At 37.3% G+C, this 18,469-nt stretch overlaps 1 protein-coding gene across 1 annotated transcript; it reads left to right on the top strand.

Annotated features, from left to right (window-relative positions):
• Positions 1-2,947: 2,947 nt before the first annotated feature.
• On the top strand, positions 2,948-4,691 carry LOC143604062 (UDP-glycosyltransferase 73E1-like). The gene is made up of 2 exons (XM_077080652.1): positions 2,948-3,616; positions 3,782-4,691. The coding sequence occupies exons 1-2, from the start codon at positions 3,044-3,046 to the stop codon at positions 4,670-4,672; spliced, it is 1,464 nt and encodes a 487-aa protein (XP_076936767.1). The 5' UTR covers positions 2,948-3,043; the 3' UTR covers positions 4,673-4,691.
• The last annotated feature ends 13,778 nt before the right edge of the window (positions 4,692-18,469 follow it).

The raw sequence follows: 18,469 nt of genomic DNA on the forward strand, positions 1-18,469 counted from the left end.
TAATAATAATAAGAAAATAACCAAAGTTTGAATGACACTTTGACCCTCCACTAGAATAAGTTATTTAATCAAATATATTCATTCAAAAAAATTTCATAAATACAGAGCTAGTAACAATTTTTCTCCCTTGCATAAATTACTACTATTAACTATTAATGACTATTGCTAGGAATAGGAAAAATAAATAGACATATACATTTAACAAAGTGACGTAAATTCTTGTTAATGTATTTTTTTTTTGGTTTTTGTTGATGGCTTCTCTCTTGTTATAAAGATTGTTCTTTGGATGTTTGGGTTTTGTTTATAAAATTTTACTGTTTAAAAAAATAACTATTAAGTGACTATTTTATTTTTTAAGAAATTACAATCTAGGGTTAATGAAACTGTCTCAAGTTTCATTTAATAAAATATTTCGGTGTAAACACTGCTACTTCAATGCACTAGCATGCATGGATTAACGGTCAAGGCAACTTCAAACCTTTTACTCTGCAACCGTCGGTTTGTTGCAGAAGGCATCATGGAAAGATAGAGGGCAAATGTATGTGGAAGAGATCGAGATGGCGAGAAGAGGAATATTACCTTACAAGGCTTGCCCCTGGGATGGGCGGCGAGGGCGACCATCCCTGGCAAGGTAGGTATGAAATTTAAAAAATTTTAAGTATATTTTATATGTATATATATATTTTTTTAAAAAAAATATATTCTTAATGTTTAAACCCAATTTATTTAAGCTTGCTTTTATAAAATAAAAAATTTACACAACCCAAACCATAACTCAATGAGCTAATTTTAAAATTTAATTGTTTAAATCCAATAAAAACATTTATAAAATAAGACCTGAATATTTTTTTACTATTCACCCAAAATGTTTTAAAGATTTTTGAGGACGCCCTATACTTATGGTCCATGGACATGGGCTTGAGACAGAAGCAAGGCAGACCTGAAGTCACCTAGGTTGTTCATGGACCCATAACCTCAAGTGCACTTAAAAACAATAAAAAGGTAGCTGCAAGTTGAAACTAGAATACCTTTAAGACTGTTCGTAATAAGGCCTATTGGGCCATGAGCCCATGATAGCGCCCCATAGCGCTAAGCACACATCTCAGGGCATTATGGGCGCTATTTTGGCTAGGGGCGTTTTGCTGATTGCGCTTCACCGTACCATTTTCCAAAAGGAAAAAATCATGCCTTTGAGGAACGACTACTTTATTAAAAAAATTTTTGAAATCAAATATTTTATTCAAATCAATACCCTATTTAAAGCCAATCAATACAATTATTTTTAAACACAACTCACAATTTTTCCTCATTATCAACTTCAGTTTAACAAAAATACGGGGAAAATTCCTAAAATAGCCCTTTCTAGAGAAAGAAAGCTCAAAATAGCTATTTTTTCCTTAGAATTTTTTAGGATTTGGACTCTCCAGACGCATTAGGAAAAGATAATAAAGATGAGGGAGTAGACCAAATCTTTAAAGAAAGTCAGGGAGCAGACCAGATTTAGGAAAATATTGAAGGTAAAGTCCAAATAATTTTGAAATGTTGGAGTAAAAGTTCAAATTTTTCCTAAACTTTTTATCTCAAAATACCGTCTTGAGAGACTATTTTTTTATGTTTCCTACCTTTTCCGTCCATATTTTCAAATTCTTAGAAAAAGAGATTTTTAAATCTCGTCTTTAAAGACGAGATTCTACCACCACCACCACCACCCACCGTTTGCCTTCTACCACCACCACTACCGCCACCATCCACCACCACCCACCGTTCGCCACCACCACCATCCACCCCCACCACCCACCCACCGTCCGCCGCTACCATCGATCACCACCCACCACCATCGTTCGCCACCACCATCCATCACCACCACCCACGATGGTGGTGGAGGACGGTGGGTGGTGGTGGTGGACGATGGTGGTGGGTGGTGATCGATGGTAGTGGCGGACGGTGGGTGGGTGGTGGGGGTGGGTGGTGGTGGTGGCGAACGATGGGTGGTGGTGTTGGTGGATGGTGCCGGTAGAAGGCGAACGGTGTGTGGTGGTGGTGGTGGTACAGACGAGATTCAAAAATCTTTTTTTTCAAGAATTTGAAAATATGGACGGAAAAGGCAGGAAACATAAAAAAACAGTCTCTCAAGACGGTATTTTAAGATAAAAAATTTATGAAAAATTTGAACTTTTGCTCCAACATTTCAAAATTATTTGGACTTTACCTTCAATATTTTCCTAAATCTGGTCTGCTCCTTAACTTTCTTTAAAGATTTGGCCTGCTCCCTCATCTTTATTATATTTTCCCAATGCGTCTGGAGAGTCCAAATCCTAAAAAATTCCGAGAAAAGAGGGGCTATTTTGGACTTTCTCTCTTTAGAAAGGGCTATTTTGGGAATTTTCCCATTCTTTTAGCCCCCTTGAAACTTTGGTTTTGACGAATATGCATCCCGACAAACCAACTCAACAAAGACACCCAAATGATCTCTTTATTAACTTTTGACCTTTGTCTATTTTTTGAACGACCAACAAACATAGAATGCCTAGGTCCTTCGTACGGGGAGACCCAATGGCAAAAGGCCACCACCAGCTGGCCTAACCCAGCCGTACGGAGCCCTTAAGCGTCTCCAAGTTATCTCCAGCTCCGGGGAAAATCCGCCGCCCGAAGGCCCACTCGTTGTAAAACCCGGATGCCCTCAGGATCGAACTGAAAATCACAAAAGATCACAGTCTTTCTTCATTGAGCCACCCATATCCCTCCAAAATGTTGTAAGTGAGAATTGAACCCGAGTCTCCATTAAAAACCCAAGCTCCCTATCACTGCACCACATTATATGAATTTGACGCTTTGTCTATTACTTGAATTACAAATTTTAAGATTGATAAGTGAAAACGAAACATACCGGCAAGTATCAATTGACAATTGTGATTTGATATGCATGGATGAATTAATACCATCCACATAAATGACAAGTGGTTGATGTTGAAGCATCCATCCCACAAGATAACCATTTATCACAACAAAATATCCTCACAAAAAGCCACCACCAAAAAATCCAATGGCTAGTCCTCCCAAAGACCTTCACTTTGTGTTGTTTCCATTAATGACTCAAGGTCACATGATACCCATGTTCGACATAGCCCGGTTACTAGCCGAACGTGGTCCAACCGTCACCATAATCACCACTCCTGTTAACGCTAACCGCTTCAAACCGGTCATCACTCGGGCAATCCAAGAAAAGCTCAAGATTCAAGTTCTTGAACTTGAACTCGCATTGAGCGAAGTTGGTTTACCCCAAGGATGTGAGAATTTTGACTTGATCCCATCAGCCGAACTGTTCCCTAAACTGTTTACCGCTGCGATTATGTTAGCCGAACCGGCTGAAAACATGTTTCGGGGACTAACTCCAGCCCCGAGTTGCATTATCTCGGATAATCTTTTGGCTTGGACAAGTGATATAGCTCAAAAGTTTAATATTCCCAGGTTTATTTTCCATGGGCCAGGATGCTTCACCTTGCTATGCTTACATATTGCCATATATACCAACGTATTAGATGATATCGCTGTCTCTGATTCGGAGTACTTCGTGCTGCCTGGCCTTTCTGACCGCGTTGAACTTACCAAAGAGCAGGTAAGAGTGTGCATGAGTCGGTTTTGGGTTTAAAATGGACTAAAAAGGAAATTTTGGTTTTTGATTTTTTCGTATAGGTTCGCTTGGGTTATGAATTAGTTTATTTCTGTTTGTTTTGTCAGTTTCAGTTTGGTTAATTGGTTCTTCTGCTCGTCCTAAATGCAGGCTTGCAGTTGGGGTGGGAAAACCTTAAAGGAAGCAGCGGATTTTGTGGAATATGTAAGAAAGGCAGAGCAGGATGCAAATGGGATTGTGGTTAATAGTTTTCACGAGTTGGAGCCTAAATATGTAGAAGAACTCGCAAAGACAAAAGATAAAAAGGTATGGTGTATTGGTCCGGTTTCACTATGCAACAAAAGTTTCCAAGATATAGCCGAGAGAGGAAGTAAGAGTGCCATCGACGAACAAGATTGCTTGAAGTGGCTAGACTCTAAGGAACCAGAGTCTATAATGTTTGTTTGTTTGGGAAGTCTGGCTCGTGTTTGTACCGAGCAAAACATCGACCTCGCATTGGGATTGGAGTCATCAAACAAGTCGTTTTTATGGTGCATAAGACACCCGACCGAGGAGCTCGAAAAATGGTTCTTGGAAGAAGGGTATGAAGAAAGGGTGAAAGATAGAGGGCTCATAATTCGTGGGTGGGCCCCACAAGTGTTGGTTTTATCACATCAAGCCGTGGGTGGGTTTGTAACACATTGTGGGTGGAACTCGACTCTTGAAGCTGTTTCAACTGGAGTCCCTATGGTTACATGGCCACAATTTTCGGACCAGTTTATAAATGAAAGATTTATAGTAGATGTTCTGAAAGTTGGAGTGAAGATTGGTATGGAGGCTCCGATTGTCGTTGGTGAGCAAGATAAGTTTGGAGTGGTCGTGAAGAAAGAAGACGTGAAACGATCAGTAGAAGATGTTATGGACAACGGAGAGGAAGGTGAAGCAAGGCGAAAGAGATGTAGAGAACTCGCGGAATTGGCGGAAAGAGCTATGGAGGATGGAGGTTCATCTTGCCTCAGCATGACATCCATGATTCAAGACATTATTGAATTATGTTCATAATCTCTAATATTATAATAAAACATAAATAAAACATAGTGCATTTTTTTCTTTGAAAATGTTAATATTCAACATTAAAATTTACATTTTGTTTTTGTGCTCTACATGACTTGTAATTATTCTAAAAAGGGCTTAATTATACAAAAAGTTTCTGAATGGAGAAAAATTGTATTATAAATTGTAATATTAAAAAATGGAAATCTTATTATAATGAAAGAATGAGATTTTAGATAGCGTAGCCCTTCTCTTTACCAAATTACTCTAAAATTCGTGTCACATGACATTCTCGAACAACTATTTAAATTTATCTTTTTAATAACCCGCTTCGACCTGAACTCATTTAAATGTATCATTCACTAGGTAGATTATCTCTTCAATCTCAATAGCTCCGCTCGAAATTGTTCTAACCCTAAGTTATTTGCAAAATCATGCAGCGAATGACATGTAAGATATTTGCATATCCAGAAAACCTTATATTTATGATGAGATATTGTTATATTTTAAGGTTTAAGAAATCTTATTACATTTTGAGAGGCAATTAAGTGAATTTTAATGCGTTATTAAGTGTTGCAAGTTGCAACCTATTAACTTTTGTTTGATCAGAAAATATGAAGCTATGTTTACTGTGTTTCTTCTGTCAAAAAAGAAACAAATGAATAAGATGTCTATGTTACAGAGGCTAATATGGGTGCCGCTGTTAATGACAAGGATGAAGATGACCCGATGTCCCTATAAGGGTCATTAATAATTTTGAATTTACCAAGACCATCAGCAATCGTTTAGTAATGTCTTATATATATATATATATATATATATATATATATATATATATATATATATATATATATATATATATATATAGGGGATATTTTAAATGAGAACCCCTTTAAGTTTTAAGAACTCGAAAGAACTCAGTGTAACGATTTTTTTTTCAAAATTTTTTTACACATGCGTAATATGTGTAGGTTACATACACGTAAAAAAATTACAGAATTTTTTACGCACAGAGTCGACTTTTTACACATGTGTAACGGACGTAAAAGTTAGTGTAACTAGTTACATCTTTATTCTCTCTCCTACTTTGACCTTTTTGTCAGATTTAATCTCAACAACATATTTCAATCCAATTAGTTAAATGTGTGGCATAGAATTGAGTTCTTAAAACTCACCATGGTTCTCAAAATATTCCTCCCATATATATATATATATATATATATATATATCGTGTGTTTGTGATGAATATCATTATAGAACTTTTGAATTATTTAAAAACTTGAAAGAACTTTTAATAACTAACATTTTTTTATAAAAAGATTTATTTGTTAATGTTATTTGATTGTAATTTTATAACTTTTTTATATCTATATTTATGATTACAATTATGAAAATTAGTTTTTATACATATTTTTTTACATATACATAAGTTTGTTATTACATAAATTTTACATATATATAAACTTGTGATTTATATATGTAATAAAAAATTTATACATAAAAATTAAAGTTTGAATTGTACGGTCCATAATTAAAGTTAATAAAAAATATAAAACTATAGTTACATTTTATCTCTCCTGAAAAATATATTTAAAAGTTAAAAAAATTGAAAAAAATTACGACCCAAAATTTTTATTTTTATTTTTCGATGTTTTGTTTTAAATGTAACAACATATATTACATATGTTAAAAAAAATGATGTTACATAGGGTCTTCAAGGGTTTTCTCAACTCAAATGATGTTACATGGGGTATTTAATGGTTTTCTCGACAGTTAGATCTTGTTTTAAAATTTAAAACCCATATCATTTAGTAAAAAGTCTAGTTTATCTATTTAATAAATTAAATTAATAAATTTGAGAAAAAATTAATAAGAAAAGAGAAACAGAATGATGATGGCATAATTATTGAAGAAAGATAAATAAAATGAGAGACTAAAATATCCTTGTAATATATTAAATAAATAATGATGTGTTTAAATTTGGTCTATACATTAAGTTCTTAATTTCTTACAACTGAAGATGGTTCTTCAATGAAATCAACCCTAGGAATGTATACTTTGAGAACAACTTAAATTTAAGAACTTTGAAAACCAATTAGTGATCACACATTTAGGTGTTGTTTGTTTTTTCAGAGATAAAATGTTTGCAGCCTGCGGACCATATCTGCAGACATATGCAGCAGAAGAGGTGGACCAAACCTCCGTAGTCTACAAGAAGAAGACTGTTTGTTTTTTGATGTCTGTAGATTACTAAAACTTTCAATATATAGCTTTATAACAAAAATACAAATTATACAACAATTAAAAATACATAAATCTAAATTTTATACCAACGAATATAAATTATCCATAATTAAAAAAATACTAACAACATCCAAATACATAATCCAAGATTAGCATGCATGAGAATCATTAGATCCTTACAAACAATCCATAAAAAAAAGTATTGACATTAATTTCATAATCAAATCGTCAAGTTCCATCAGTGTAGACATTGTCGAATCTTGCCAAATAAATACAAGTTAGATAACCCGAACTAACGCAAACAAAAACCAAACAACGTGACGCAAACTAACCCAAACTCGACCCAGGCTTTCTACAAACTTTTTTCAACTAAAAACTTTCTACAAACTTTTTATAAACCTAAACTTTTTACAAACATTTTTCAACTAAAAACTATTAATACTTGAACATTTATGCAAAATTATATTTGAACAAAAAAACTAATCATTTAACAACTCAATTGAACAATCAATTAACAAGAATTCAATTAACAAAAGCCTAGTAACCGAATTGAATAAATCAATTAACAAAAACCTAAAAAAAACTAATCAATTAACAACTCAATTGAACAAATCAATTAACATAATTCAATTGTAACATCCAACTTTTTGTTGAATAATAAATAACGAAAAGTTTTGTTATTAACTGTGTGTCGTTAAGTTAGTCGTGTGTTCAATGTTTGGATAAGGATTTGAAATGGGAATGGAAAGTGGGTGGTGGGACCCATAACCCACTATATAAACCCAACCCGCCCACCATTTCACCATTTTGACACCCTCCCCACACACTAAAAACACACACACTTCTTCTCTCAAACACCCGGATCCAAATCCGAGCCAAAGAAGGGTGGAATCTCGTGTTTAACATCATCAAATAATAAGAATCACGTCCAGATCTACGTATTGTCCAGATCTAAACTCGAACCCGAAGCAAAAAGGTAGGTTTCGGTTTAAATGGTTAAGTTTTATGGTTAGAATCATCATGTAAACAGATATAATGACAGATAGGGTTGTAAAATGTAAGAAAAATATAAACTTGGTAAGTTATAACCTCTTGGGTGCACTTTAAGGTGAAAAGGTGGCGTTGGACTATGAGAGATATGGGTTCAGGATCAGGTGCATGGGGTCAGAATGTGTCGGGAGATGGCTTTAAAATGGTAAAAAAACGAAGAAAAGGAAAAATTTCTCACAGCCATGCGAAGCGAAAAAGGTTGTTTCGCATCGCACAGCCATGCGAAGCGAAAAGGGCATATGACCATGCGAAGCGAAAAATTTCCATGCGAAGCGAAAAAGGTTGTTTCGCATCGCACAGCCATGCGAAGCGAAAAAGGTTGTTTCGCATCGCACAGCCATGCGAAGCGAAAAAGGTTGTTTCGCATCGCATGACCATGCGAAGCGAAAAAGTTCCATGCAAAGCGAAACAGTTCTATGCGAAGCGAAACAGTTTCATGCGAAGCGAAATTCCATGCATGCGAAGCGAAATTCTTCCATGCGAAATTTTATAAAATTCATTTTCTGATGCATTTTAGTTAAAGGACTGTTAATGAAAATAAAATTTTCTGATGCAGCTCAACCCCAGCCAGGGGCGCTGCCCCTTGGACCCTGCTAGGGGCTGCCGCCCCTAGACCCCGCTACTAGGGGCGCTGCCCCCGGACCCCCGTTAGTTGAGGGTTTCATAATTTAGATGTAGGAAGTAGTGGTAATAGATAATTGACACGCGTAATGTATTGTACAGTTAGCCATGCACAACTAAAGAAGGGAATTACCATTAACGGCGAGAGAAATCGACTCCAGGTGAGTTCTAGCCCCATTTCTCTTTGAAATGTTTTCGGGGCTATGTGCATACTCTTATGTGATAGTTAATACATTTATTTAATGGATAAGTGTATGATACGTGTATGACTATGTAATGAATGTTATTACCATATATTGATAGTATGAATGAGCATGTGTGTGTATATATATTATTATGTACATGAGACAGGTATGCTGGTATGGGTACTTGAGGTAGATGAGACCATACCCTTATAATATCTGTGATGTTAGGGACCAGACCCTTATAATATCTGTGATGTTTAAGATAGACTAGCTTATGGTATACCATAGGGTTGTATGAATGAAAGTATGTAAGTACGTATGCATGTAAGTAAGGTATGAATACGCATCTTCGGATACGTATAAGTAAGGATGTGAATGTATTGTATGCTAATTGATTTTCTAGAAGTCACTAAGCGTAGCTGACTTTTAGTATGCACGCAGACAAATAGGTTGGGGCAGCTGGCTTGAGGAGGGACACATGGCATGGACTGAAGAGACTGGCATCCATGATGAAGTGTTATGACTGTTTTAATTAATTATTTATGAAAAGACAATTTGTATGTTAAGACAAGAATAAATGTTTTGTAATGTGATGTTTGAAGTTTTTAATTATTCCGCGAAGTTTTTAATTTACTCTGATTTTAGAACTGTGTTTATGAGTAAATCTAACACCAAAGTAGGGTTACCGGGAACGGGGCCTTACATCAATTAACAAAAACCTAATAACCTAATTGGACAAATCAATTAACAAAAACCTAAAAAAACTAATCAATTAACAACTCAATTAAACAATCAATTAACAAGAATTCAATTAACAAAAACCTAATAACCTAATTGAGCAAATCAATTAGGAAAAACCTAAAAAACTAATCAATTAACAACTCAATTGAACAATCAATTAACAAGAATTCAATTAACAAAAACATAATAACCTAATTGACCAAATCAATTAACAAAAACCTAAAAAACTAATAAATTAACAACTCAATTGAAGAATCAATTAACAAGAATTCAGTTAGCAAAAAGCTAAAAAAACTAAATAATTAGCAACTCCAATTGAACAATCAGTTAACCTATTAATCAAGTATTTTACAATTAATCTAGAGAAAATCAAGAATCAAGATTGTAATATAAAGAAAATCACTTTAATAAAGAGTGTAATAAAAATCAAACCTTAACAAATCAAAGAGGAAAAGAGATAAACCGGCGGCCGTTTGTTGGAGAGAGAGAGAGAGAGAGAGAGGGGGGCCGACGACATTTCAGGTGGAGGAGTAGATGCCGGTGGCGGCGACAGCGCTTCTGGAGGAGGAAAGCAGTGACGGTTAGGGGGTGGAGGGGAAGGAGAAGCAGTTTCTTGTTTCTAGGGTTGGATGAGGAGAGAACGTAATGTTGTAATGTTATGTCTGATAAGCAGACTTGTTGGCAGAATTTTGCTTTCTTGTTATATATGTCACACCCCAACCTAAGGCGGAAATGTCGGGGCGTGAGCTGATTGTTCACAGCTCAAAGGTACTATCATAAATAAAAATATGACAATATTTATTAAATTAATTATTTCAAATTAAAGTGCACAAATATTCAAACTTAAACAAATAACCCGAAACAAATAAATTATTCAAAACATGATAGAACTAATAATAGTCTTTATTGATTTTCCTAAGGTCCTTCTAAACATGCTTCACCTTAAACATCGAGTCAAATGGTAACCTGCATATGCGTAGAAAATAAATAGAATTTGCCAGCACTAGGTTGAGTGAGATTATCACCAGTTTTGCATGATATAATAATAATATAAATAAATAAGCAAAACAAAATAAATGCGGTAATAAACAATAAAACCATAAAACAAATAGTGTGTCAATTAACCATGCCTCACGAACACAGGCTATGGTACTATGACTGTATATAACTGTGATTGTCGGTTTATCATCGCCAAGCGAATCGGGCTTCGGTTACTAAGATGGCGCATGATCATATTGACATGGTAGACTTCTGATGAACCTCTCCGAAAAATGATAGAATATAAGCACATAAGCAAGTAACACATAACATTTGATTGAAATACACACAATTATTCGTTTGCTAGTTTTGTGTAGATATGTAGTATTAAAATATGAATTAGATATTAGTACTAGTACTCAAATGCCCCAAAACTTATGAAAATTATTAAAATGTAGTCGAATGATAAAACTCACCTTGATGATTAAACGAGTGAATAAGAATAAGAATAAACGGTTAATAAATAATTGAATCGTCCTTTAATACGTCGAACCAAGTAAGTCAAACAAACCTGAAACTTTGAGATAAGTAAATATGAATAAACCGAACTCGTTGCCACTGGAATCGTTCCAAACGGATGTCTAGAACTCCGGTTATGTTAATTTAAATGTTTAAGCGAGTCGGTACTGACCAGAATCCGAACAGCGAGTCAGAAGTCGGGTTTTGGTCAGTAGCCTTAAAATCTCGTTACTTAAATAAAGGTCTTCTGGACCGAATGTCAGTTCCGACCAGAAGCAGGAGAAATTGAGTAGTTAAACTTGTTGACTATTATGCCATTTAACGGGTTTTAATCGAATTGACTAGTCAACACCCTTCAACCTCAGAAATTGATTGAAGGTTATTGACTTGGGAATATATATGAACGATTTACTACTCACAACTTACCCGGATAGTGTATGAATCAACCGAAAAGTGAAGTTAAAGGTCGTTGCAATGGTAAAGTCAAACATCGAAGCTTGTATCTTCAAGTAATATAGCCAAAACGACGAAGATTATGAAGGACAAAAGTGGGTGACAGCTGAGAATATTATAATTAGGCTTTAGGGGAATTGTGGCAGAAGAAATATGTGTTGTTTATATATAATAAATAAAAACGAACCAATTATAGCTAGTTTACTCGTTTAAGAAACCGAATCAAGTTTTAATGATCAAATCAACTGACAGTGCAGCCAAAATTCGTTCTTGAGGAAGGGGTGATGTATGTGGACAAGTATTTAGTCTATGTTAGTTTTCTTGGGGCTTAAATCATGCGATATGGTCCAAAAATAAGCAATTTTGTACCAAAAATGAACTTGGAAAGCAAATAAATTAAAGAATCTGTGCAGGGTTGTCCAGGTGGCGCGCGACGGCCACCCACACTTGTGGTCGCGCGGTGCCCCGGGTGTAAGGGAGGAAAAAGTTTGTTGTTTGGCAATTTAGGCCCTTGAACTTTCTAAAATGGTTAAATAATGATTATTTTAGAGTTAAATCAAGGAACAAACAACTTTGAAAACATAAGGGATATGAAATGAAAATACATTAAGGAATACGTATAAATGTTTGATTTTATTAATAATAAGGATCCAAATAATGTTCTCTAATCGGGTTATATGTAAACGAATACGAGTATGAAAAATCCGAGATGTTACAGTCTCCCTTACTTTAGGGAATTTTGTCCCGAAATTGAGGAAAACATAATCATGTTTAAAAATAAATAAATTTAAGGAAGACATTCTTAAATTAAATTTAAATTTTTACCTTATCATAGAACTTCAAATAGCCGAAGTAACGCTCCAAATGACAATCCGATAAGGTCACTTATATATAGGATGTACCAGTGACGTATCCACCATGTCCTTATCATCTTATCGCTTGTACAATTACTTAAACTACTTTCGGTTCTAGACTAGGACACACAATTGTACGTATTATGATTTCCATGTGAGGATTTGGATAATTATGTTTCGGACCATAATTACTTTTGTCGTCGGATGGTCCACATAATCTGTCCCATCGTGTAGGTTACAAAACATTACAAAACAAAATTTTGAGAAGAACAAAAGTCTTAATAAATTTAGATACAAAATCAGAAAACCATAGATGCACAAAACCTTTCTAAATATGACGTTTGAGTTGATAAAACAGTGAAATTTCTAACACATCTTTTGTTTATGAAAGTAAAATTTTGAAAATTGAAGGAAAAATGGATTTCTCGAAGCAGATATTGAAATGGATCGTGATGAATGAGAACAGAAAATAAGATAAGGGTACAAGATCATAAGAAATTAACCTTGATAAAAAGAAACTTTATTCATGAGATAAAACACGCAAAATAGTTTAAATTGAAATCATCCAATACCACAAATAAGTAAAGAGTCGATACCATGCATAACTTAAAAAGACAAAACAACTAAAGATAGAAATAACGAAATCAACAAAAGTCTTCAGAGTCTTCGAGAAGCTTTAGTTACGGTTGACTTGATTCACTTGATTTGGAGCATGTGAGGTAGTTGGATCCATAAGAACTTGAGCAGTCGACTTAGATGGATTTGGAATAGTTTGATTAGGTTGAGTTTGAATGGATGGCAATAGTGGGGTTTGAGTGGTGTAAGTTTGGTAGACTTGGACTTGTGGGTACGGGATTTGATAGGTTTGAGTTAAGTATGGAGGATATTGGTTGAGAGGAGGAGCTTGGAGAATGTAAGGTTGATAGGTTTAGACTTGATGAGCATTGGTAGTGTAGCAGGGTGCAGGTATAGCTTGAGCTTGGTGTGCATGGATGAGTTGAGGGAATTCATTGCAGAGATGATTAGGGTCTCCATAATTGTAGCAAGCACGGGTAGTAGGGGGTCTAGGAGCAGGCGGTGCAGACCATTGTGGGACGGCTTACGCTCCAGGCGGTGTACGACAAACATTAGTAAGGTGGCCGTAACGATTGCATTGGGTGCAAAGACGGCACAGGGATTGGGTTGGATGATGATAATTACAAGTGGAGCATAACGGGTAAGGTCCGGTATAAGGTTTTTTGTTTGGGACAGTTTGGTTTGGTTGAGGTTGTTGGTTGGCTTGGTTAACGGCATAGTTTTGGTGGTTGGACTTACATTTGTGGTGAGAAAGGTTGTTATTATGCGAAGTAGGTTTGGGTTCAGCCTTAGCATCGGTGGAGGATTCGGTTTTGGAGTTGTTAAGAGTAGGTTTAGAGTCCTTTCGAGAGAGGGTTTCATCTCTAACATGGCCATCAGAAAGTGAAGCAGCAAGAGCAATAGCTTCCTCGATGGAGAGAGGGTCTTGACTGACCATGGCATCATGAAAAATTGTTGGCAATCCACAAATATACTTTCGAATCCTATGAGACAAAGGTGTTAAGAAGTGGGGTACTAGCAGGCTAAGTTCCTTGAAACAGTTGGAATAAGTAGAGTTGTCACCACCAATCTGTTTAAGTTCCCTAAACTCAGTCTCCAGTCGTTGCAGTTCATGTTCAGGGCAAAAATCCTTCTTCATAGCATCCTTGAGTTCCTCCCAAGGCGTAGTCGTAGCAACCTCAACACCTTGGAGAACCTTAAAAGAGTTCCACCACGTGAAAGCTCGATCCTCGAAGACGCTCGAGGCGAACTTAGTTCGTTTCTCGTCTGTACATTCACGGTGGATAAAAATGTTCTCCATTCTCTCGAACCATTGGAGAAGTTTAGTGCATTCTCCTCGCCAAGATACGGGGGCGGTTTAGCACTAGTAAAGTTCTTGTAGTGAAAGTTTCTCGGGGCAGATGAAGTAGCAGATCCATTAGAGTTGATGCTTTGAAGCTGGGTCACAATCTCGGGCATAGCAGCAGCAAACTCTCTAGTGATTCTAGCAGCCAAACGGCGATCATGAGCAGCCGATGGACGATGTTGATTACGACGATGGAGTAGAGAAGACATTCTACGAGAACCAAAAATGAAATTTTGTAAGATGATGGGTAAGTTGTGTGAATGAATTGATGTGAGATATTAGAGATGCGAATTTAAATAAAATTGTGCTAGTGGTTTATCATGACTTAAGAATAAGTCGAGATTTAAACAATGTGATTAATCTTGAGATATTTAATTAATTAGAAAATATTTATTCTAAAAGTGAAATCCAAAAATGAAATGTTATTGGGTTGGGCTTTCCATGGACTTTCCATGGTAGATTGAGATCCCAAATTAAATAACGAAACATATCCAATGAGTTGACCTCCCATGAGCTTTTCATGGCAATTTGAATGGCCCAACTAAATAAAGCAACATAAATTTTGTAAATTTGGGCCTCTTATGAGCGGTCCATGGCAGTTTATTGGCCAAATTAAAATAACGAGTTACAAAATAATTGAGTTGGTCGACCTGTTGCGTTGCATGGCATTTTAACTGACCCAACTAAATAACGAATTATCAAATCAATGGAGTTGGTCGGCCCATGAGCGTTACATGGCATTTCAACTGACCCAACTAAATATCAAATTATTGAATCCAAATATGAGTATTTGGAGTATCTCGTGAATCACCACGGGTGATACTTCCTATTAAATATCAAAACAAAACAGTTTGAGAAATGAATAGTTGGAGTGTTCATGGGTTGTCATGGAATTTTCACCCAACTAAGCATTTTAAAATAAAGAGAAATAAAATATTAGAAGTTTCCCGAATTTAGCCACGAACCATCGTGAATTCAGTTTTTATAAAAGGAATGTAACCATTGAATTGGTCACGTTTAACCACTTAGGGTTCCGGTCGTATGACATCTTGTTCCGCTTTGGCCTATTCAGATCGAGTACTGTGGTCAGGTTATCCTCCAGGTAAGGAATAACGTCTTACCTTGGGTTCTCGGAACCGTTTTGCCAAGGCCTGACTCACAGTTCTCTCTCCCTTTCAGTTACTAACAGGAACATGTCATACTGCCATGCCCTTAGGTGAGGGAGTAAAAACAAAACACGGGAATTCTTAAGGAATTTCCCGAATTAAAAGGCAATCTACTAAAAATAAAAAGATTAAAAATATTTGAAGGTGAGGCATAGCCTCGGAATTTGTGTGTGTCCGCACAATAAATAATAATAAAGTAAAATAATTAACTTAAAAGCTGTAAACAATTAATAGGCATATAAGGCAGTCAGATAAACACGTATGAGGTCCTAAGCGTATTTCTAGGACAATCTCTGTAGGTTCCTGGACGGATCGTACACGGGATGTCGCTAACAACGCAGGTGCGGAATCCCTGCGTAGGTAGATACGAGTGTAGAGTATGTAGAGATCGAACACACAAGCAATAAACCAACCACGTTATATTGATAACAAACACGTGACCCGAGGTCACTGTTACACACTATGACACGTAACTAGGTTACTGAACAACTGAAACAAAACCCTAAACGACCAACTCTAAACTGTTTCGCAGAAACAGTATATAAACACGACAACTTCGCCATAGGCGAAGTTGTCAATAACTTCGCTGATTCAACAAGTTCGCCATAGCGAACTTGTTGACAACTTCGCGTATTACAAAAACATAAATATAATCAAAACATAATTGTATTACAGACTCGATTACAAATGCTAGACTATGAACTACTGACACATGTACCAACAGACTCCCCCTTGGCAGTAGCTTCATATCTTGATCTTCGAATCTTGAGTCTTGTAATCTTGCATCTCTATGCATGCGCCCCTTCTCTAACACATACCGACACCACCCGTTGATATTTCCTAGCTTGATCCTTCCAAGCAGGAATGTAGAAGATCTTCTTCTCGTTGAGCACTTTCAGATCAGCCTTCGATAGATTAACAAGATGCATCGGGTCGTAAACCCGAAGTACTTCTTGTTCATCCTCATCTTCCATTACCGCCTCAGCTGTCTCACAATCCACGTACCACCATTTTAGATCTTTGAGCACGTCCTTGGGCATGAACTTCATCGGTACTTCTTTAAGGCACCGGATCGGTTTGTATTTCATAACCATCCAAGGTTTTCCATCAACTCTCAGACCTCTATCCTTGTCTTCGACAAGTTTCCCCTTTTGTGGTTTCAGTAGCTCAAACTTTTTCTCTTTAACGCACTCTTTCCACACGATCTTCGCAATGATTCTAGCCATGTTGTCTTCACTTCTGTTTACCAATCCCAATCTAGCTAAATCTTTTACTTCACATTCTGGCAGTGTGTTTAGAGATCTCAACTTTCTCTGGAAGTACTGAATGCCATCGTATCTCTTGATCACAAAGAGCCGCAGCTGCTCGTCGTATAACCAGCAGATAATACCTTTCTTGGCTTCCGCGTATCCCTTAATATTGTAACTTTTTCTGAACATCTTAGGGACCGCCGGCTTCTTCGTCTTTACGAACCAGTGGGCACAACCTTCCTTCCATTTCGGTTGTTCCTCCCACTCAGCATCTTCCTCCACATTCTCATCACCCAAACCTGGTCTGTCAACCTCCGGAATCTCGTGTTCCACGGAGTCATCTACAATCTCACCTTCCTCTAACATGTTTTCAACCGTAATCTGCTCTCCAATCCTCTCAATCTCATCAACTGGCAGCACATCGTCTTCAATCATAAACTCATCATCCTCCTCATCCAACTCTTTCAATGCGTCGATAACATCTTCAATATCAGCATCATCATCACCAGCTACCACATCGTCACCAGCTGCATTTGTAGACTCCCCCTCAGCTGTGGAAGCCCCAAGAGCCTGAGAGGTTCTTGGCAGCTCACCACCTGCACCTTCCGGTGCATTGGGATCATCATCATGATCTTCTCTCCGTTTCGTCCTCAACTCATCACCCCTACACGTCTTCTCCCCCTGAGATGCCAAGAATGCCTTGAAGGCATCTATAATTTTACCGTGTTCAACCAGGAGGGCTGCTTGTAGTCGATTGGATTCCACTAGGCTCTGAATGGTCTTAGTCTGATCAGCAACAATCCGCTCTAGTGATGTAATCCTCTCGGAATCTGAAGTAGGCGTTGGAGTTGGCGGGACATCAGCAGCAGAAGTGACCGCAGGTGGTACACTTGGTAACCCTGCAGTAGTAGTGATGGTCGACTCCACAAATCGTGCAACTACCACCGGTGGATTAAGCGGTTGGGGTGGTAGAGACACAATTGCTGGGGTCGACGTCTCGACAGCAGTAACCTGTGCTGTAGTAGGAATAAGAGACATACCAGACAAGGCAGGTGGAGCAAAACGTACCAGCCTTGAAGATTCTCCAGCTCCCGAACCCATACCTCTCTGTTCTCTTCTTGAACGTCTGAGCACAATCTGCACTGCCTCCTCTTCATCAATTTCATCCTCATCCTCGTCTACAGTTCTCGGTCTCTTTCCCGTAGTTCTCTCCCGAGACACCATAAGTCGTCTCGCCTCAGCAAACGTTTCGTCTAGATCGGAGTCAGCTACCGAAGTAACTGCTCTAGTAACATCCATAAACTGAGGACCCGAGACATCCATATCAAACACACCATGTACGCCAAAGGCAGCATCAAGATCAACGTCTTCAGCAGTAGACACAGCAGTAGATACAGTAGCTGGCACAGCAGCAGAGGCAACAGTAGAAACAACAGGCGCAGCTGATACAGCATGAGGTGCTGCCGCCTGATGTGGTTGGGGGTCTCTGAACTCGTCCCCTCCTGCAGGAACATACTCCGGGTTGATGAGATACCTGAATAATGGAGTATGCCTGGGACGCAGCTCAGGCTTGCTACGAGTGCTCGAGGTGCGGCACTGAGCAAAGATACGTTTCGTTACGCATTCGACGTATCTTATTGGGCGTCTCTGCGGTAGCGACGGAGCGACATGATTTAAAATCATCTGTAAGAAACGAGGATACATAGTGAATCGCTCGCGCGCCACAGCCCTTCTTTGACTAATCTTGCACTTAACATTAGAAGTTTCCAAAAAGAGTTAAACAAAAATGATCATGTCCAAGTAACCAGTTTTACAATAACACAA

Source organism: Bidens hawaiensis, unplaced genomic scaffold (genome assembly GCF_021521415.1).
Source record: "Bidens hawaiensis isolate Kalapana, Puna unplaced genomic scaffold, B.hawaiensis_p1.1 tig00063802_1, whole genome shotgun sequence".
Classification (NCBI taxonomy): domain Eukaryota; kingdom Viridiplantae; phylum Streptophyta; class Magnoliopsida; order Asterales; family Asteraceae; genus Bidens; species Bidens hawaiensis.